At 39.9% G+C, this 24,092-nt stretch overlaps 1 protein-coding gene across 1 annotated transcript in view; it reads right to left on the minus strand.

Annotated features, from left to right (window-relative positions):
* The window catches only part of LOC124261596 (potassium channel subfamily K member 16-like), a 52,825-nt gene extending 29,166 nt beyond the window's left edge, over nucleotides 1-23,659 (minus strand). The window contains exon 1 of the mRNA XM_046695925.1: nucleotides 22,353-23,659. Within this exon, the coding sequence (XP_046551881.1) occupies nucleotides 22,353-22,500 (148 nt within the window). The 5' untranslated portion in view covers nucleotides 22,501-23,659. The remainder of the gene's footprint in view (nucleotides 1-22,352) is intronic.
* Nucleotides 23,660-24,092: the final 433 nt, after the last annotated feature.

Raw genomic sequence — 24,092 nt, forward strand, 5'->3', positions numbered from 1 at the left:
AGTCGCCGTCATGGCCGTCCCAGGAGATCACACTCGTTAGTGACTGCTTCGTCTCCAACAGTTTTACCAGTGTAAAGTCATGCAACGTCAGTCGCCGTCATGGCCGTCCCAGGAGATCACACTCGTTAGTGACTGCTTCGTCTCCAACAGATTTACCAGTGTAAAGTCATGCAACGTCAGTCGCCGTCATGGCCGTCCCAGGAGATCACACTCGTTAGTGACTGCTTCGTCTCCAACAGATTTACCAGTGTAAAGTCATGCAACGTCAGTCGCCGTCATGGCCGTCCCAGGAGATCACACTCGTTAGTGACTGCTTCGTCTCCAACAGATTTTACCAGTGTAAAGTCATGCAACGTCAGTCGCCGTCATGGCCGTCCCAGGAGATCACACTCGTTAGTGACTGCTTCGTCTCCAACAGTTTTACCAGTGTAAAGTCATGCAACGTCAGTCGCCGTCATGGCCGTCCCAGGAGATCACACTCGTTAGTGACTGCTTCGTCTCCAACAGATTTACCAGTGTAAAGTCATGCAACATCAGTCGCCGTCATGGCCGTCCCAGGAGATCACACTCGTTAGTGACTGCTTCGTCTCCAACAGTTTAACCAGTGTAAAGTCATGCAACATCAGTCGCCGTCATGGCCGTCCGGGGAGATCACACTCGTTAGTGACTGCTTCGTCTCCAACAGATTTACCAGTGTAAAGTCATGCAACATCAGTCGCCGTCATGGCCGTCCCAGGAGATCACACTCGTTAGTGACTGCTTCGTCTCCAACAGTTTTTACCAGTGTAAAGTCATGCAACGTCAGTCGCCGTCATGGCCGTCCCAGGAGATCACACTCGTTAGTGACTGCTTCGTCTCCAACAGATTTACCAGTGTAAAGTCATGCAACGTCAGTCGCCGTCATGGCCGTCCCAGGAGATCACACTCGTTAGTGACTGCTTCGTCTCCAACAGTTTTACCAGTGTAAAGTCATGCAACATCAGTCGCCGTCATGGCCGTCCCAGGAGATCACACTCGTTAGTGACTGCTTCGTCTCCAACAGTTTTACCAGTGTAAAGTCATGCAACATCAGTCGCCGTCATGGCCGTCCCAGGAGATCACACTCGTTAGTGACTGCTTCGTCTCCAACAGATTTACCAGTGTAAAGTCATGCAACATCAGTCGCCGTCATGGCCGTCCGGGGAGATCACACTCGTTAGTGACTGCTTCGTCTCCAACAGTTTTACCAGTGTAAAGTCATGCAACGTCAGTCGCCGTCATGGCCGTCCCAGGAGATCACACTCGTTAGTGACTGCTTCGTCTCCAACAGATTTTACCAGTGTAAAGTCATGCAACATCAGTCGCCGTCATGGCCGTCCCGGGAGATCACACTCGTTAGTGACTGCTTCGTCTCCAACAGATTTACCAGTGTAAAGTCATGCAACATCAGTCGCCGTCATGGCCGTCCCAGGAGATCACACTCGTTAGTGACTGCTTCGTCTCCAACAGTTTTACCAGTGTAAAGTCATGCAACGTCAGTCGCCGTCATGGCCGTCCCAGGAGATCACACTCGTTAGTGACTGCTTCGTCTCCAACAGATTTACCAGTGTAAAGTCATGCAACATCAGTCGCCGTCATGGCCGTCCCAGGAGATCACACTCGTTAGTGACTGCTTCGTCTCCAACAGTTTTACCAGTGTAAAGTCATGCAACGTCAGTCGCCGTCATGGCCGTCCCAGGAGATCACACTCGTTAGTGACTGCTTCGTCTCCAACAGTTTTACCAGTGTAAAGTCATGCAACGTCAGTCGCCGTCATGGCCGTCCCAGGAGATCACACTCGTTAGTGACTGCTTCGTCTCCAACAGTTTTACCAGTGTAAAGTCATGCAACGTCAGTCGCCGTCATGGCCGTCCCAGGAGATCACACTCGTTAGTGACTGCTTCGTCTCCAACAGTTTTACCAGTGTAAAGTCATGCAACATCAGTTGCCGTCATGGCCGTCCCAGGAGATCACACTCGTTAGTGACTGCTTCGTCTCCAACAGTTTTACCAGTGTAAAGTCATGCAACATCAGTCGCCGTCATGGCCGTCCCAGGAGATCACACTCGTTAGTGACTGCTTCGTCTCCAACAGTTTAACCAGTGTAAAGTCATGCAACATCAGTCGCCGTCATGGCCGTCCGGGGAGATCACACTCGTTAGTGACTGCTTCGTCTCCAACAGTTTTACCAGTGTAAAGTCATGCAACGTCAGTCGCCGTCATGGCCGTCCCAGGAGATCACACTCGTTAGTGACTGCTTCGTCTCCAACAGATTTTACCAGTGTAAAGTCATGCAACATCAGTCGCCGTCATGGCCGTCCGGGGAGATCACACTCGTTAGTGACTGCTTCGTCTCCAACAGATTTTACCAGTGTAAAAAGTCATGCAACATCAGTCGCCGTCATGGCCGTCCCAGGAGATCACACTCGTTAGTGACTGCTTCGTCTCCAACAGTTTTACCAGTGTAAAGTCATGCAACATCAGTCGCCGTCATGGCCGTCCCAGGAGATCACACTCGTTAGTGACTGCTTCGTCTCCAACAGATTTACCAGTGTAAAGTCATGCAACATCAGTCGCCGTCATGGGCGTCCCAGGAGATCACACTCGTTAGTGACTGCTTCGTCTCCAACAGTTTTACCAGTGTAAAGTCATGCAACATCAGTCGCCGTCATGGCCGTCCCGGGGAGATCACACTCGTTAGTGACTACTTCGTCTCCAACAGATTTACCAGTGTAAAGTCATGCAACATCAGTCGCCGTCATGGTTGTCCCAGGGTCATCACACTCGTTAGTGACTGCTTCGTCTCCAACAGTTTTACCAGTGTAAAGTCATGCAACATCAGTCGCCGTCATGGCCGTCCCAGGAGATCACACTAGTTAGTGACTGCTTCGTCTCCAACAGTTTTACGAGTGTAAAGTCATGCAACGTCAGTCGCCGTCATGGCCGTCCCAGGAGATCACACTCGTTAGTGAATGCTTCGTCTCCAACAGTTTTACCAGTGTAAAGTCATGCAACATCAGTCGCCGTCATGGCCGTCCCAGGAGATCACACTCGTTAGTGAATGCTTCGTCTCCAACAGGTTTACCAGTGTAAAGTGATGCAACGTCATGCTCTATTCTTCAAATAATATTTTGCCGCAATATGATTTTCATCTTCCGTTTTGTTACCTGGATAATAGCAGTATGATACTCATCTATTTTCATCACTGTTTCTGTAGTGGGATTCAATTTAACAAGTGTCAAGTTTGGGATGAGTTGGGATTCAATTTAACAAGTGTCAAGTTTGGGCTGAGTTGGGGTTCAGTTTAACCAGTGTCAAGTTTGGGATGAGTTGGGATTCAATTTAACAAGTGTATAGTTTGGGCTGAGTTGGCAAACCGAAACATCAGTCTCATTAACCTATTCAGACAATGACCTACTTTTCAGCCGATCCGAATTTTCTCGTGTGAAAGTTAAAAGAGACACCACAAACAACTATGGTTACACTGAATTCCAATTCCTTGTTTCATAAGAACATGGTATTTACAAATGTATTTTAATTTTAAACTTTAATAACATCGTATTTCAATATTTTATGGCGAGGTTTAGGCAGCATGACCTTAACGAAGACGTCACAGACTGCCCCTGTTCGATGAGGTCGTAAAATGATTCACAATTCATCTGGCTCACTGGTTACACCTGTTATGTAATCATTGCGCTTCTCCAGTGTAGGTTTGTAACGCACAATTGTGATTGATATAATATCACGTCCGTACCAGACCGCCAAACTTTTCTAGCGCCAGAGCCTCGTTTTGAGATTTCCACGATTACCAGGTTTCCGTTTGTCAGAGCTCGCTGTACGACGTGGACAGAGCACGCTGCACGACGTGTTTGCAAGGATTAGAAGGAGGGTAATGTTGCAATATACAAGTGCTTAAATGTATCAAAAATACTGATTAATATTTATGTATCCAGTTAAATGAATTGGTCTCAAAATTCTGGACTGGTTATAGTACTAAGGTGCGCAATAGGACGGAACCCAGTCAGCAGCAAACGAAACTGTTTTGTAATCAATGTTTTGACTTGATTAAGTTTAACAAGTGTCAAGTTTTGACAGAGTAGAGATTCAATTTTACAAGTGTCAAGATTTGGGTGGGTATTAGTTAGCGTACATGTACATGCACCTTGTACAAATCATACATCCAGCAGCTATACGGAGTATTTCGTTTATAAATAGTGGCTATTAACACGTGGTTATAAAAATGATAATTCCCCCCGTTGTTGTAAACAATCAATTCTCTTAATAAAAGAGACCAAAACAATTATCATAATCATAAAAAACTGCATCCTCCACTCTTCGTGATGGAGGTTACGTCAGTGGCGTGTGAAAAATTGGCAAACACGTTATTAATTAAGAAATAATACACAGACTGAAGCTCACGTGAAATGTCAACAGTGACGTTGTGTCTGCATGCTTTTCTGATTGATCAATTAAGTGAATATTTGCAGGAATCTACTTCATGCGTATTAGGCTTTTAGCTTCCCCTCGCTACTTGATGAGGCATTATGAGGAACAAAAGTACTATATTATATTATATATATATAATGATGTCTTACTTTGTTAATGAAACGTTTTGGTTTAATGTCTTAATCACCTTTCTATGGAATCGTTCCAGGGAAATTGTCGCCAAGCAAAGCGCGACAATGCGATAACTTACATGTGCACCATTTTTGCCTTGTTAAATTGCTGTGCTTTGAGTTATAGCTTATACGTTCACCTTAGGGTGACAATGCGACAATGTCCCGTCCAGGATTCCGTACTTTTCTTTCGGTCCTGGTTGTCCTTAACTAGGGCCAGAGTTCCCGATCTAGAAATATCGTAGTTGTCTTGTTATTGTACTTGGAGTAGTGTCTAGTCGGTTATTGACCGGTTAATAGGCATTGTAGAAATATTACTGAAGCACTGTCTAGAACTTAGCACTGATTACGTACAGGTAAGTTATGTTAAGTAGCCAAATCCACGATAATACTGAACTGGTGAAGAAAGTTTCGTATGTTTTGTTTTGTTGATTAACGCTTCACTGCCCTAATATTTGTCTGTCAATAATCGAGCTTCGATCACACAATGCAGTGACTGACGTCATGAGCGTCGATCAACGGACTTGGGATATTGTGACATGCATGCATCAACCAACTCAGCGCATCCGACAACCCGACCTTGATAGTTGTTTCTTACCAGAAGAAAATATATACTCACGTTTAATGGTGAATGAAAATGGAACAAACAGCAACTGATTATTCGATAGTGAGTGAGTGAGTGCGTTAAGTTCCTGCTATATGGCGGCGGTCTGTAAATAATAGTCTGGTCCAGACAATCCAGTGATCAACAGCATGGGCATCAATCTACGCAATTGGGATACGATGACATGTGTCAACCAAGTCAGCGAGCCTGACCACCCGATCCGGTTAATCGCCTCTTACGACAAGCATGGGTTACCGAAGATCAATTCTAACCCGGACCTTCACGGGTCACGATCCTAAGGCTTTGGGCTTTACGTCACATCGGCATTATTCCAGCCACATAGTGACCCTTATAGGGGAGTGATTTGATCATGGGGAGTGACGTGATCCTCTATTCGATAGTGAAGTATTCAATTCGGGTATCATAGTTCTATACCTTACGTTTGCAGTGATTTAAGCCAAATGTTTTTATACCTCAGTTTGATAAATATTTTATATAGGTTGTGGGTCAAATACAACTATAATTTGTCTATGTTCTCTTGCCCGATAGCAAACAGTACCTTTGCAGCAAAATTGTCGTTGTGACATACGCCCACTCAGTAACCAATCCATATCACTGAGATCGGGGAAAAAACTCGTTTGTGTATTTTGAATAATTTAAGTAGACAGATAACAAATGACTCGCACGTCAACTGTAGCCAGTAGCTAGTCTTTGTACGTATATTGTATTTTAGTGGGTATTGTAAGCTGCCGTATTCATCTGTTTTGAGGTCACGGTGGAGTGTTACTTTGAATCATACAGTGTTACGTATAAGTAGCTTTTACTGTTTACTTCAGTGTGAAAATGACAGCATATTACAAAGCTAAGGCCGCTACGAAATAATAATTCGACTTTCAAGTTTTGAAAATTTGAGGGTTGGGTCAAATTTATACATCGTTTTGTCAAGCAAATTGTTTCCAACGTGTGCTCATTAGCTACTGATAAAAGTGGGAGAGAGTTGGTTTTAAAGGCGTTTTGAGCAGTGTTCCAGTAATACGAGGGAGTGTCAGCTTAGTGCGGGAGAAAGATTGAACTGATGCAGGTCTCAGACATGTGCCACATTGAAGCTCACGAGTGTGAGTGAATTTAGTTTTAGGCCGCTTTTAGCAATATTCCAGCAATATCACGACGGTGGACACCAGACATGGGCTTCACACAGTGTAACCATGTGGGGAATCGAACCCAGGTCTTCGGCGTGACGAGCGAACCTAGGGGTTAACCACTAGGCTACCCCACCGCCCCTTGAAGCTCACGATCTCGAGTATTGTGCTGACAAACCTAGAAACACAATGGAGACAACAATAATTTACAATTGCTATGCGTTCCTCCGATATATAAGCAGGTGCAGAGTGACTTGACAGGTGCAGTTGTAAATTATTGTCACCATTATCCCTTTGTTATTTCATGGGTTGTTCCTGGTTGATACAATATTCTCATAAATTGCCTAACGTATATCGGCCTATGACCGGACGGTGGTAATAAAAACACAAAGGCTGCCGTTTCATTTAGCCAGAAGCATTTCAGATTGACTGCCGACTTGCTTGTGGGATTATCATTACGAGGTCAGCGTGTCAATCAGGAAGTGATATGCAGCCGGCAACTGCCGTGCAAACAGTTAACTATTGTGTACAGTATGTCCATGTCTGGCGGCATGTTTTTTATTAATTGGTTTACGGATTTTTTTCCAAAATACCTAGGGTCGGTGGTCGAAATAAAAATAAAAATAAAATTGAAAGTCTGTCTGGCGGCATGTATTTTACAACCTGAGTGAGTTACTCTCGTTTGTGTACGGAAAATCACAACATAGGTACTTTTGTGAATTCATATAAATTTCAAATATCATAGTTATTATATTTTTGTGTGAAATATTTGCACTATAACACACATAACGCATGTGTGTTTTGTAAACTTGAATTGCGTATTTTCAGCAAGCATGAAATAGACAGTGAACACGCGTAACGGTTGTTCTTCGTCTGTGGACTGTAGTGGACAATGCAATGATAAGTAAGGCAGACATGGATGACAATCAAACAATTAATTCAGTGTGGCCTAACGGTGAATGTGCAATGGTTTCGCAAGTCATACCCAGATAACGGGATACTTTCGCAAGGGCGAATGTGGAAGCTAGCATGAAGTTCCCACGGGTGCTTCATGGTTAACACGGCATGTTACGACGTAAATTGTAATAAAAACGCAAATTGTAATACTTGCAGCAAATTGTAATAAACTTGACGTAAATTGTAATAAAAACGTAAATTGTAATAAAAATTGACGTAAATTGTAATACGCAAATTGTAATAAACATTGACGTAAATTGTAATAATTTTCGTTGCGGTAAAATGTAATAAATATTTACGTAAATTGTAATAACAGTTTTAATCACTCGTAAATACGCGTGTGTTTGTTTTTGGTCTACTCCCATTTGTGAGAACTCCCAATTGTGAGACTCCCAGTTATGAGACAGTGGAGTAGGTAATTAACGAAGAAAACACACCATACTCCCCTGTCTGATAGAATGGATTAACCCTAGCTAATTACTGATTTGCGATGTAACTGAATCTTGTGGAAGTCTTAATGAAACTTTATAAGATAAATTGATTAACATACACTTTGTGAAGGTAACTTCGTGATCATTTGAAAGAGAAATTAATTTACCTACTCAGATTTACATCCTTCTCCGAAACTACAAGATATAGTTTAAGAAATAACTCTGAAATACAAGTTTACAGTCGAACTGCCGCTTATGCCAAATTCGTTTTACCCGGCACTACCCGTTATAACCTGGATACCATTTTGAACGGAAACAAAGAATTTACTCCTTGTGTAAACCAGAAAATAGTTGAATCTGTCCACGATTATATCATCAAGACACAACGCTTCAAATTTTCTCAGGGAAATACTTAAATTAATTCAACAACCTTCTCATGATTGATTTATATTCCTACAGTAGCTTGTTAGACACACACAACTGTAACTCTCTAATTATGACTACTTAGAGAATAGTTTTATTTGATGTATACTTAAAAATATATTTATGCAATAGTCAATATCGATGACGTCACATCCTCCATTTCATTTTGTATTTTATGTTGCATGGGAGCGGTGTTAACATAAGCAGTAATGCTTGCTCACCAATCCCAATTCATTTTCATAAATTATAATAAAATATGTTTAAACCAAAATGACTTTCAAACTTCATAATAGTCTATTTCTTCTGTGTAAATAGAATCTTTGATAATCTATTTCATTAATCTACACATCAGTGACTCCTGTGGGTACTCTTCAACAACTGGGCTGATCCCACTTTCATTGTAGGGATGTGGAAACACCACCTATGTGCACTGAACCATTAATTAATGTGTCTCACAACTGGGAGTTCTCACAAATGGGAGGACACCTTTGTTTTTCGTTGCATTTCATACATTAAATAAGCTTGTTAGGGCAATAACTCAAGAAAGAAATGATGGATTTTGTTCAAATTTGGTACCAAGGTATATTGGCGAGATTCACCGACACAAGTGAAATGGAGTGACCTTGAGATAATTTGCAAGGTCACAGCAAAGTTCTGAGGGTTTTGCCAATATAAAGATTGTTAGCGCGATAACCCAAGAAAGAATTGACAAATCTTAGCTAAATGACGAAAATGATATTCGTCCTGATATATAATCGATATAAAATCACTAACTGTCCGCTGTATCATGTCTTTTCGCAAATATCTGTTGAGGTTTTGATATGTATACATATACAGTGGGGGTGGGGTGGGGTGGGTTTCTAACGGGTAAATCTAACACACTTACATGCATGTAGAGTCGGAGGGGTGGGTGGGTGTTCTAACGGGTATATCTACGAGGGACGTTCAAAAACTAGTCAGCCTCACCTAGAATATGATACAAATGCAGCTGTTTTTATGTTTTATTTTTCTACATATATTATCATCAGCCTCAAGCAAATTGGTTTTGCTATGTTGCAGCCTCACGATCCCCATTTTGTGTGACTTTGTATCTTGGCTTGGTACTCCCAAAAAACGTAAAATCTGCAAGTTAAAATGCATCACAAACTTCAGGAAACAAAATGGTATATTGAGTTCAGTGTGAAATGCTAAATCGTTTCAAAATAACAATCTAAAATTGGCTATAGATCGCCACCAACTGAAGGTAGATCACCATCCTAGGGACCATGGGGGCTTACGTTACTTTTGCTACGTGCATGGTCCCTAGCTGGATTTATATCATGTCCTCAGCTGTTGGTGAATTTTGAGCAATTTAGCCATAAATTAAAACTACAAACATTCTACGATTAACATTCTGGCAATGATCAACAAACATTGAACGATGTGTTCTTAAGTACCCTCATCGGAAGACAGGGGCGGTGGGGTAGCCTAGTGGTTAAAGCGTTGGCTCGTCACGCCTAAGACCCGGGTTCGATTCCCCACATGGGCACAATGTGTGAAGCCCATTTCTGGTGTCCCCCGCCGTGATATTACTGGAATATTGCTAAAAGCGGCGTAAAACTAAACTCAGTCAGTCAGTCTTCGGAGGACAATATCGATCAGAGTTGAGAGAGAATGGTTGTTGCATGAAGTCACTCGCCATTGTCGCACTTTGCTGTTTCCCCTGAAGACTTAACCACACTTATTGTTATATCAGCTACATATTCAAAAAATGTTCATCAAAATGAAATACATATCTGCTCTCTTTGACCGTAATATAGTAATATTTCAGTTACACTATGTATATAAAAAATGTATAACTTTCCATGGTTCATGTTCAAGCTCGCGCTTTGAACCCTGCCCCTTTGTTTGTTTATGTACAGTAAATTTACAGTTTGCACCATTCTCATGCACTTTATACGGTTAATCTCAATCTGGATACTTGTCACCCACGTCCTCATCCCGGGGTAGAATATGTCTTCAGCAACCCATGCTTGCCGCAAAAGGCGACTATGCTTGTACTAAGATGCGACTAAAGGGATTGGGTGGTCAGGCTCGCTGACTTGGTTGACACATGTCATCGGTTCCCAATTGCGCAGATCGATGCTCATGCTGTTGATTACTGGATTGTCTGGTCCAGACTCGATTATTTACAAACCGCCGCCGCCATATAGCTGGAATATTGCTGAGTGCGGCGTAAAACTAAACTCACTCACACTCACTCACATTGTATGTTGTCAGTAACCTGACATTCTAAATTTGATTATGGAATTTAAATATATACAAGTAGTCATCAAATAGGGATATACACATGATGGGGTATTAAAATTTTCTGTTTCAAAAGAATTTCACTTTAAGAAAAATATTAATCAACGCAATAGGGTTAAATAATTAATATACTGTGAATACGTATTTAATAACTACTCTCTTGAAATATTATTTAATGCACGTATTTCCCTGCCAAGCATTCTTTACAACACTTCTGTAGCCATTGTTTTATTGTATTTTATTCTAGGTTATATTTAGGATTTTACCCTCCCCCCAACAGCTGCGTATTAAACAACGTCTCATTGACAACCATTGGCAAATCATACATTTAGGTGTTATATCATAAGGAAATACTGTTTATATTTGTTATTTTAAGTTCCATAATTAAGTCACTAAATCTAGATCCAAATTTATTCATGTATTTTTCGTATTTCAGTATTTTCATAAAACATGGGTAGGTATTTCTGTTGTTGCAATATCACATTCTCAGTTCATAAATCAAGACAGTTAGAATGTAGAAAAATATATGCTATCGTCCACGTAATCGGTTCCTTCTAAGATTTCTGGGACTTTTTTCATGAAAATTCTGCAAGGTGCGATTGAGGGAGGTATGTATTGTGTGCTGGGACCAGTATCACTCTCTATTTGCGCAGTATGCTATGCGCACTTGCAGACAACTGTAGACAGGAGTCGAGTTTAAGAAATTCGCACCTCCACCGTTGAAGAGTGCGATCTTAGCTTTGATCGCGATCTTAAATCCATGCGGTCTTACAATCGCGCTAAGATCGGCTTTGTGCAAGTGGATTAGGGCAATTGTATGGTGATTGTAAAGTTGATTGTAGGGGCCTAAGATTGATTGTAACTAAGATTGCTCTGTGCAAGTGGGCCCTGGACATTCTGTGGCTAGTTCCAATGAGACAAGATTTTCTGGAGGGTGGAAGGTGTCATACTGATTTTGTGGCTAACACTTTTACTGCTGCTGAGAGATTCTACACGATAGGCCCTGTTATTACTTTGGGCCAAGGACGAAGTTTGTTGCGTGTCCCACTGGTGAGGCGTGGTGACCTCAACTTCGTTAATTGCTGAACATTAGAGATAAAAAGACTGCATTTCTAAGCAGAACTATTTTGGCGATCCATTACGGTTCAGCCTCATGAGCCTCAAGAAAAGCGACACAAACATTGCACAAATTGTATGTCTGATGTTTTCGAGTTACATAACCTAGCTCACATGATAAATAACAAAGTGTTGAGAGGTAGGCCAAGGCCGTTTAATATAAGACGACATTTTTAATATAAGTGATTGTGTAGGTATGTTTACGATACGTGTCATGTTAACCTAGCCGTGTTAACCTAGCCGTCTCGGACGTCATAAATGACGAGGTAAAATAGACTGCATTTCTAACCGGAACTATTGTGGCGATCCATTACGGTTCAGCCTCATGTGCATCAAGAAGAGCGACACAAACATTACCCAAATTTTCGATATACATCCCCACCCGGGACCTCTTATTCATACTGACCTGAAAATAATTCATCTGAATGTTAGAAGTTTGAGAGAAAAAGTAGATATATTAGAAATTGAGTTGGGCACCTATGATGTAATATGTCTGACCGAAACATGGTTACATTCGGCGATAGATAGCAAAGAAATTAATATTCCGGGTTTTCATGCGCCATTTCGTAAAGATAGAGAAAGCCGAGGCGGCGGGGTTGCGGTGTATGTTAAAGATAATATGTGTGCAATGCAAATAGATGAATTGGATATAACTGGGCTCGAGGCAATATGGATAAAACTTAAATGTAAGAAACAAACATATCTAATAGGTACATTCTATAGAGCAGACAGAAGTGAAGTATATTGGGATCTTATTGACAACAGCATTGCAAATGCCGTGGATTTAAATATGTATACTATCATTGTAGGAGATTTTAAGTTAGATCTATTGAGCGAAAATAAACAAAAAACTTATTACTTAAAAGCTGCATATTGACTCAAGCAACTAATATCTGAACCCACGCGGATCACTTCTCATTCTCGTACATTGATTGATTTGATATTTGTCACATGTTTGGATAAAGTACGGAATTCGGGAGTGCTAGATCCGATATGTAGTGACCATTGTCCGGTGTATGTTAACATCGAATCAGATATACAGAAAGAAGTGTGCTACAAGCGGAAAATCTATGATTACTCTCGAGCGAATATGGAACGCACGAAACAAGACATAACTGCTACTGGTAATAAGCTAACGGAAACTGAAAAATCGATCTGATAGCATCCCAACTAACCGACGATTTACTCAACGTTTGCGACGCGAACATACCAAACAAAACCGTGCCGATTAGGCCAAGAGACCCGTTATGGATGAATAATGAAATATGCTCACTTATTAGAAAACGTAATAGGCAACACAAAATCGCTAGGAGAACTAACCGTCCGCTAGAATGGCAAAAATTCAGACCTGTTAGAAATAAGGTAATATCGTCTGTACGTAAAGCTAACAAGCAGCACACAAGCAAAATTGATATCGCAATAGGTGAATCAACTGGAACAAAAAGTTGGTGGAAACTAGTTAAGAATTATTGGCAAAATACATCGGCAAGAATTATTTGTCATGCAATAATTGATGATGATGTTTTATACGATGATTTAAACGATATTACAGAAATTATGAATATCTATTTCACCAATTAATCTGAAGTTATAGACCCCGATGACGACCCCCCTCCTCCTGATGAGCGTTGTGATAGTACTTTGACAGATATAATATTGGAGATTGGGGGAGTTAAGAATATATTGCTATCTGTAGATACTACTAAAGCAACAGGCCCTGATAAAATCGGAAACAAAGTATTAAAAACGAGTGCCAACCCACTAGCCCCGATCCTAACTAAATTGTTTAATTTGTCATTAGAACTGTCTAAGTTCCCCACCTTCTGGACAGAAGCGTACGTAATCCCTATCCATAAAACAGGTAATATATACGATTGTTCTTATTATAGAGCGGTAGCATTAACAAGTTGTATTGCTAAAGTATTTGAAAAGTGTATCTTTAGATATGTATATAATTTTCTGAGAGATAATAACCTTCTGTCAAATCTCCAATCTGGTTTTTACTCCCGGCGACTCGACAACTAATCAGCTAACCCATCTATATGATTCCAAAGCTAAAGCACTAGACGATGGAAAAGAAGTAAGAGCGGTATTTTGCGATGTTAGCAGAGCGTTTGATAAAGTTTGGCAAAAAGGAATCCTGCATAAATTGAAATCCTATGGAATTCAAGGTAACCTACTAAAGTGGTTTGAAGGTTATTTGAATGGTAGAACCCAGCGAGTTGTAATTAATGGACACACATCAAATCCTTGACCAGTATGAGGGGCGCGGTGGGCGAGCTGGCTAAGGCGCCAGGCTAGTGATCCAGCGAGCTTCGAGGTGCCGGGATAACATGTCCACGGGTGTAGAAACCTTGGTTTCAACTTTGTGTGCAGACTCTTTCAATGTTGTCACAACCCCTAGTGTACAGTACACAACCCTGTGCACTTAAAAGAACCCACGAATCCGTTGGTATATGACCAGATGGTGGCCACATGAATACGTGCAAACACCTAGTTGCGGGTACAGCAACGTGCAGTGAACTTGGACAAAGTACTGTGACTATGTGTCCCAGTCAACCCAGCTGTGAATGGGTACCTCGTTAGGATGAGAAAGCCACAATAACTCGGTGCGCCTAGTGGCAGCAAGAGTTGTATACTCCCCAGGGAGGAGTTGAGATTGATAATACGATGTGCCGTTGAGATTGACACCCAATGATCGAGGAAAAAATACCAGCGCCTTGAGCATGCACTAGTTGCGTGGATATGTGCGCTATATAAATATCCATATAATAATAATAATAAGCAGGCGTCCCTCAAGGATCAGTCTTAGGACCCCTAATGTTCATAATATATATTAATGATATTGTAGATGATATTGCTAGTAATATTAGACTTTTTGCAGAGACGACACGTCTCTATATGTTATAATTGATGATCCTGACATTGCTGCAGACTGTTTAAATAATGACTTATTAAGAATTTCAAATTGGGCCAAAGAATGGAAGGTTTCATTCAATCCTAACAAAACAAAATCAATACACTTCAGTAGAAAACTAATTTATCAGTGCGATCAGTTAAATGTAGAACGATGACATATGCCAGATCATTTCTACCTGATACAATAAAACTATGGAATTCCCTAAGTTCTGAAATTCAAAATATTGATACTTTATCACGATTCAAAAACTCGATATTAAGACCAAATAACAAAACTATTATCTTTGACCTAAACTATGGACCAAGAAGATGCCAAATTATCCATTCTCGTCTCAGGCTCCGTTGTAGTGATTTGAATGCTGTTTGGTTTGATAGACACATCATCGACAGCCCCTCGTGCTCATGTGGTCATCCAGTCGAAAATGCTGTGCATTATTTCTTCACATGCAATAAATACACGGAATTGAGACAAAAATCATATTTCTATTTAAAGGGGTTTAGTATCAACACTGTACTATGGGGATGTACATCCCTCACTAGCAATGATCTACACAAATTATCAAAATCTATTCATGATTACATAATAAGATCTGATCGATTTGATGTTTCATAAATACTTTGATTTTGACTGCTAAACAAACGAATCGATATTCATGCATTATCCTTATCTTGATTGCTGGTAAGACTTGTAACAATGTGTCATCTGTTTCTAAATCTGCATTTACTTATACATGTATTTGTTTATGGGAGCGGCCTTCAAATAAGCTCCTCGGAGCTTGTTGGCCAATCCATTCATAATTTCATGAATAAAAATGTTTAAACCAAGAATAAACGTACTTTTCAAAGCGTAAACAAGCAATATCCTGTTATTTTTGGATATGCCATGAAGAACTTCAAAATGTAATTAACATTAAAATATTGAAGGCTGTTGCTCGTAAACTATTTCCTTGCGTCAACAGTGAAAATAACTCCATAATGGAAAACAATTAACTTTAATATTCAAAACAAACACAAATAATCTCTGGTAGTTTTAAGACGTGTCACAAATAATTTCACAGCTGGTAGAATTAACATGAAATTATAGGAACCAATAGCTAACAAAATTTTGAAAATCCGTAATGTAAAGGTCTTTGTCACAAACACAGCTATTACTTCCGCCACATGTCAATATCTAAATATCGCAATAATCTTCTGCGTGACCCTGCAAATTATCTAAACGTTACCGAAACTGTAATCGGATGCCTTGATACAAAAAGCGAACAGATTCCATCCATTAGTTTGGGGGATATCGCAAGCATACTCGCTGTGACCTTGAACATTATCCGAAGATCACTGAATTCGACTGGCGTTAGACTATACTCCCAGCACATTTTCCTAACATACTTTTAAGCAGAGTATATTACTTCTTTCTTGTGTTTTCGCACTAAAAAGTTAGAAATGTGCAAAACAATACAATTTTCGCTGTAAACTCAAAATGAGCACAAGTTCCCCAATCAACTGGTGTAGGGGGAATCCCGCCAATACACCTTGATATAAAATTGGATCAAAATCTATCAATTCTTTCTTGAGTTATCGCGCTAACAATCTTTATATTGGAAAAACCCTCAGATTTTTGCTGTGACCTTGCAAATTATCTCAAGGTCACTAAATTCAACTGGTGTCTGTGAATCTTGCCACGACACCTTGGTACCAAATTTGAACAAAATCCATCATTTCTTTCTTGAGTTATCGCCCTCACAAGCTTATATGATGTTTGAAATGCAATGAAAAACGAACACACGCGTATTTACGAACGATTGAAACTGTCATTACAATTTACGTAAATATTTATTACATTTTACCGCAACGAAAATTATTACAATTTACGTCAATTTTTATTACAATTTGCGTATTACAATTTACGTCAATTTTTATTACAATTTACGTTTTTATTACAATTACGTCAAGGGTTATTACAATTTGCTGCAAGTATTACAATTTACGTTTTTACTACAATTTACGTCGTAACACGCGTATTTACGAGTGATTAAAACTGTTATTACAATTTACGTAAATATTTATTACATTTTACCGCAACGAAAATTATTACAATTTACGTCAATTTTATTGCAATTTGCGTATTACAATTTACGTCAATTTTATTACAATTTACGTTTTTATTACAATTTACGTCAAGTTTATTACAATTTGCTGCAAGTATTACAATTTGCGTTTTATTACAATTTACGTCGTAACACGGCTGTACTACTTCGTAGACCCGTGAAGATCCGGGTTAGAATCTGTCTTTAGTAACCCATGCTTGTCGTAAGAGGCGACTAACGGGATCGGGTGGTCAGGCTCGCTGACTTGGTTGACACATGTCACTGTATCCCACCTTCGTAGATCGATACTCATGCTGTTGATCACTGGATTGTCTGGTCTAGACTCGATCATTAACATACCGCTGCCATATAGTTGGAATATTACTGAGTGCGTCGGAAAATTAAACTCACTCACTACTTCGTAACATGATATCATTTTCAAACTTCGGTCAAAATCGTATGGTTACTCATGGTTGTCAGGTAATTTGCTCGAATTATTTAATAACTGGAATTATAAATTCCCCATTACAACTATTTCTACATTATTTGTTTACCGGAATAAAATGTTCTCCCTTATTTGATAGTAGGAATATGTAGTTACCAATTGTCAAATAAATGGTACATTCCGTGCTATGTAATTTGATAACGGGGATAATTTCCCCCACGGATTTGATAACTGGAATCAAATGTTCTCCTTTCTTTGTTAGCTGGAATAGTGTGCCTTCCATTATTCCGTAATTAGTTCCCCGTGACGAACAAAAGTACATACACACTCGTATTATTGGGATTATTTCCCCGAACAAAATAACAAAATATTTTGAAAACAGTTCTGAATGTGACTTACAAATCACAAACGTAGTGTGCGTATGGCCGAAACACTGCAGATATCCTTAATAGATTTGAGTGTGAGTGAGTGAGTTTAGTTTTACGCCGCTTTTAGCAATATTCCAGCAATATCACGGCGGGGGACACCAGAAATGGGCTTAACACATTGTGCCCATGTGGGGAATCGAACCCGGGCCTTCGGCGTGACGAGCCAACGCTTTAACCACTAGGCTACCCCATAGACTAGGCTACGTGCCCCACCGCCCCGGTGTAACAATATATAGAGCAGCCTAATTTCGGCAATGTTATTCAATATACTTAAAAAAAATAATACAATACGTGAAGTGAATGTTACTTTACGCCGCAGTATTCAATATTCCGCGTATATCACGAGCACCTGTTAATCTGGACCAGACAAACCAGTGGTTGATAGTCTGGGCATTGAACCTCACGGGGGAAAAGTTGAAACACTGTCGGCTACGTAATATTCTGTAACCACCACATGTTAATATGCTGGTTTTTACGATAAGCATGGAATACCGGGTATCAGTCTGTTCCACGGATTTATCGGTATAATATGGCATGGAGGATACTTGCTTTACTTTGTATTACGAGGAAACATGTCAACTATGCGGGTGAATTGATAGGATCAGTATGTTTTTGGACATTAAATGACAGCGAGACTGCATAATTGTTTTATTGGGACAAATATTATAGTTTCTCATCACTAATATTTAATATATAAAGGTATTTTATCCCGAAATTTAGGATATACTTGACTCCAGATATTAATAACCTCTGAAGTACTTACTTACATGTCGTGATATTGGATACTGTCGGTTAACATAACTCAGAGTTATGAAATAGGAAATATTCCAGCTAAATAGTCCTATAAAACAAATCAGGATGATATTTCACTTTCAGAAAAGGAAAATGCGATTCGGTGAAAGAAATATGTAAACGCGACACATCAATATGAACATTCCTCTAAAGCACAACCAACGCCAACTGGCAAGTTACGGTGGGGAGGTCAGCACGCAAAACGTCGCAAGGAAAAGGTTTTAGCTCACCTTATCTAAAGATCAGGTGAGCTAAGGTATCCTTGAGAAGTCACGTGTTGAAAATCAATCGTCCCCTTGAAGATTCTAATGTAACGGTTTCAAATGTTTAATTTATCGTATGTGGTGAGTCTGCAAGCAGTAGTCAACGGTCCGTATTACATAGGCACTATTGTTGAGTGAAATCGATTCTAACATCAGTCTATTAAGCTAAATGTTTGTTTTACAGGGAGACACAATTAAATCATTATGCTCGGAAAGACAAACTTGCGCTCAGTGATGTAAATGAAAAACGTTTTGATAATGCTGCATTCTTCATAATGCATCTTCTTTATGTAAGATATTCTTTACGGAATTCCCCGTTTGTACGTAACTACAACATATACCGCATGTTATCGCCTACATTTTCGTCTTTAGAAATTAATACGACTGTGGTATTGAACATTTAATAAAAGACAAAACAATGTAGGGAGAACTGGCTTCAGACGCTGCCGCCGTGAGTCAGCATATTGATTGTCATATTGACGGCGAATTTTCAGTGTACCCTTTGATGAAGACTATGAAATTGCACCTAAGTGAGTGAGTGGCTGAGTGATTGAGGGACGGAGAGTGGATAGGTGATTAAATGAGTTAGTGAGTGGGTTTTATGCTGTTATCAGGAATATAACGTCATAACATCATACCAAACCTTGATCAGATCATGAGCTTTGTTTGTGGTTTAACACCGCACTCAGCAATATTCCAGCTATATGGCGGCGGTCTCTAAATAATCGAGTCTGGACCAGACAATCCAGTGAACAACAGAATGAGCATCGATCTACCCAATTGGGATACGCTGACAACCAGGTCAGCAAGCCTGACCACCCGATCACGTCCGATCATCATAAGTAAACACAATGGTTTATTCCATGTTTACTGGCCCCTAACAAGTCACTCGACATACTACCAAGCGATTATAAATGTCCCTTGGCGGTTCAGTCAAACTGTTTCCCATTATGTCTACTGTAAGAAAGAAAGTTGTTACATGAACCTCCCTTAACAATACTGGGATAATTATGTTTAAATATACAGAAATGACGTCTAAAGATAGACGATAATAGTTTGCATTATTTGGGTTTTCTTTCACAGCAACCACAAACTAACCTGTTGAGGTATTCACAATAACAATAACTTTGTTGCTGGAAATTTAACAAAAGCTGTTTTCGAATGGTTAAACTTGTTACTTCCATCTGTTTATTGAATGCTATCAGCACATGACTGAAGTGATGTTAATAGACATTGAGAACTTCCTAAAACCGCACTAGTCACAAAGAGAACTGTATAGCAAAATTTGAAATGTATCTGAGATCAATATCTGCAAAATCTGAACGGTTCTGTAATAGAAAGTTCAAAGGGTTTCTGCTACAAAGAATTTAAAGAAACATTATCTTTTGAAAAGCATCTCTTCTCATAAAAAATGTGTGTCACTCTATTCGTTAATTTAAACCTATAAAACCATAAAAAAGCTTGCCCAACATGTCGTTCACTTGCTGAATGTTTTTGGGTGTTCATATACCACTCCAGCTCTGGATCCAGGTTCACCTAGAAACATGTATGGGTTTGATAGGTAGCAATTAGAAGTCACTGAACCAGAAAGTATGTGTATGGAATCGGTAGTAAAATATTTTTGTGAATATTGCTTCACAATTTCGCAGGTATTCGCGGCGTTTAGTCATGCATGGTCGACCACACGGGTACTATAAGTGAAACCCATTTCTGGTGTTCCATATTGATGTAGGAATATTGCTGAAGGCGGAGTTAAACCCAACTCACTCACTCACTCATAACAGGAAGAGACATCCTGTGACTACGTAAGTCTGCGTTATGATATAGTAGTCCTAGCTCTGCCCACCCAAATACAGTCATGGGGACTACGAGTTGGATTTTCCAGCATGACAACGACCCAAAACATACTGCGGGTTACACAAAAACAGTGGTTGTCGGATGAAAATGTTCAAGTTTTAGACTGGCCCAGCTACAACCCAGATCTTCACCATATTGAGAATGTGTGGGGACTAATAAAGAACAGAATAAACCAAAAAGGACTTAGAAATATTGAGGATATGAAGAAGGAAGTGGTCGAATATTGGGATACGCTGTCACACGATTTCCTACAAACTTTGATCGGTAGTGTACCTAAGCGCATTTAGTCGTGTATTGCAGGACAAGGACGTCTCACAAAGTACTGAAAAGACTGTAAGAGAATCATATCTCAACATATTCATTTAAGTAAAACGTCTATAGTTTAAATACATGTATTAGATATTTGCCGGAACAACCTTCTCAATAATTTCTGGGAATACTATGTAAGCACTCAAAAATACCCTAAAACACCTTAAAGGCAAGGGACACAGTTATCGCTTACACAGCATATACTCAACATGATAAAAAACGACACATAACCGTCAAAATCGAATCTGAAACAGATGTTTGTCATGTATCGCTGAAATTCAAGTAATTCTATAAAAATAGATATAAAACCTCTAGGTATGAGCTGTGCAGTATATGGTGTGACAGATCCTTCAGCCATCAGATCCCATGCTGGTTGCAACACATGGCAGCGGCAAGACTCACGAAACTGCTTTATGGGCTGCTATGGTCAATAACGTCGTTTATTTTATCGTTTGTAACGCTTGTTGCCTATCATAATAATATAGATTATATCATAACTCGGAGTTCCATTGAAATATATGACATGCACGTGTGTGGTATACCATGCCAATTGTCACTCTTTGTACCAGAATAACTCTCCAATGATCACTGTAAACATATAACCAATAAACGTGATTACAGCGTGAACAGAGTATTGTCAACTGTTCTTTAATAGCGTTTTAAAGGTGAGTTGGTGGTATATGGGAAGCCAGTTGTGATTAACGTCAGTGCACATTAATTTAATGTGGAAGAACGCCCAAGGTGACAAAGCTGGTCACGGGGATGATGCTACCAAACCATAGATCTTGTGTTGCCTTTGACCATCTGGTCATCTATATATGATAACTAAACTAAACAGTAACCTGTCGGATAAAAAAGGTAAACACAATGTGATGGTGGCTAAACTGAAACAAACCAGAAATTGTTATTCAGTGCCGATGAACTTGATAAAGATATCTCAGTTGGAGTATTTCAGCGACTGATGGTTTGATGACGTTTATAGTTTTAGCTCAACTCCAAGTGTATTATTCTTTTGCCAGCAGTGTAATATGTGTATATAGACGTACATGCATCAATCAGTTGACATTGATAGCCTTACTATTTCTCATATATCTTTGTCATGGAGTAGTATTCCTGCCGTTTGGTCTTCATAGGCTACTGCTTGTAAGAACTATGATTCTAAGCCATCCATTCCGGTACCTCAATACAAATGTGTATGCCCTAGTTGCTACAATAAGATAGGACTTTAACTGGTGAGGGCAGTTCCACGAGGATGTTTTGGGTTTTTTAAAAAGAGATTCGTATTGTGTGGAGTTAATGGTTAGTGGTGGTGTTACAACATTCTGTCAGTTGACTGTCTGTCCAAACTTACTCGCCCATACCGTTATCATTATCGTCTTCACGTTAAAGAGTGCGAGATTCACAATAACTAACCGACTAATCTAGTATGTAATCTATTGATATCTGCAAGCTGGAATAATATAAACATGTGACCGACATAGGTCACGGAAGAATTCTGTTTTTCCACTTTACATCATTCTCATAACTACCACAACTACATCACCATTTTTAATCATTTGCAAAACCATAACTTCTGTTTTGGATTAAGCATTAAGCAGCACTTGTGGTTAGCAGTCGATGGATACTTTTAAGACATTACACAATGGACAATCAAAGTGAACATACATACCCATGAATTCTTCAATATGACTTTGTAACTTGCCCATTCTGGCCCTCTCTGGTTCCGCCTCCAGGTGGGAGAAGATGACACCTCCCATACATAGGTAAAACACGTTTATTGTAACCAGGATGACAAGACGTCTCGTCCCAGGCTCCATCGTCACAACTACGTCGGATCCAACTCCAGAGTGATTGTTTCTCTTACTTTGTCACTTTTTAGCACTGTTTTAAATCTCGTCGTTTAACAGTACCAGAATAAAATCGAATGCGTTGATATTATGTGTTGACGGTAACTAAAACCTTAAGGTAAACGTCACTCACGCTTGTTCGGGATCAATGGCTAGGTATCCTGGACGAACTATTGGCAACAAATGTGGTTTTCACTCCTTAATACTTCTCACAGTGTCTTTCATAGATCAGATATATCTACAACAACACACAGTATCCTTCTTGCCCAGTACTCACATACCTGAGTTCCAGACCACAACACTGTAACGTGATAGTTGTGAGCGCTGTATCATCATGTCAAAGGAAGACGGTCTTATTTGAATACTCCCTGTGGAATAGAGCTCATTGACGTTCTAAGACCTATTGTGTCTCGTAGATATATATTCCACCGGACGCCAAGGAAAGGGTCATTTGCATGTATATAATAGACGTTGTCATTGTGGACACATGAAATATTCACATTCACAGCAAAAGCCGTTGGCTCCCATCTTTTGTTACAGAAGGTATTTCCAACACAATACCTTGATATAATGTAATGGTTTGGTGTGTTCTACAGTCAACTACAGTAGGGCATCGGTTCTCTGAGAACAATACCCGAAAGGTTCAATAACAAATGTTCATTTATCTCATTATGACGAATACCGACTTTTGTTCAAATATCCAGATGACACATCTCTATCAACAGACTAACATCCCCCAAGGTCGATGCAACCTTATTCATAAAACTTACATTGTCTTCAAACGATCTCAGGTATGGTAGAAACAGAATTTTCAACCGGGTTGAAATAGCTTCATGGTATAAACTTCCAGTCACTCGGCACGTATACTCTTCGTGTACTCTGTCGTGTGTTCCACATGCTCTGTCATATACACCTTTGATACAGTCTACTGGCGCTTAGACATCTCTATGGACTTTTCCGGAAGTCGTCTGCTAATGCTTCCCTCGAGAGCGTGTGCATTATCGTCTGCTTGGCTATTGACTGCAGACGACGCTTTAGTGGACAATCGCGAATAGAAGGCGAGCCGCATGATAGTCATTCCTATTCAATCAGCGGCTTGTAAACATAGCAAACTCGTTCTGTGTATTAAAAATACCTTGTAATATATTCTATGCGACCACACACTTATTACCCGAAAACTGTAGTGGGCAGCCCGCAATTGTGTATCAAGTGATAGGCACCTGTTCAGTAAAAATGAAGTGCAAAATTTAATGATTTTATGTCACATCTGCTGGTGACTATCCACCATAAATAAATCGTTCCCGTAAAATTAGAGCGATCCCCAACATGGCGGACCTTGTCAAATACTGAACCGTCATACCTACTGACAACATTAAGGTAAAAGTAGTGTGTGTATACAGAGGGGAATAAAGAAACTGGGCTTAGATCCAGGTAAAGTTGACAGTGATATGTACATCGTTATTGTGCGATGCAAGGTTACATGATAAATGAGAAGTGTGGGAGGCACCAGTCTCATCAATATGTGTCACTATAATAACAACGCGCAATAAAATTATGCATTT

The sequence above is a fragment of the Haliotis rubra genome, unplaced genomic scaffold, assembly GCF_003918875.1.
Source record: "Haliotis rubra isolate DU_JTF1 unplaced genomic scaffold, ASM391887v1 Scf80, whole genome shotgun sequence".
Lineage (NCBI taxonomy): Eukaryota > Metazoa > Mollusca > Gastropoda > Lepetellida > Haliotidae > Haliotis > Haliotis rubra.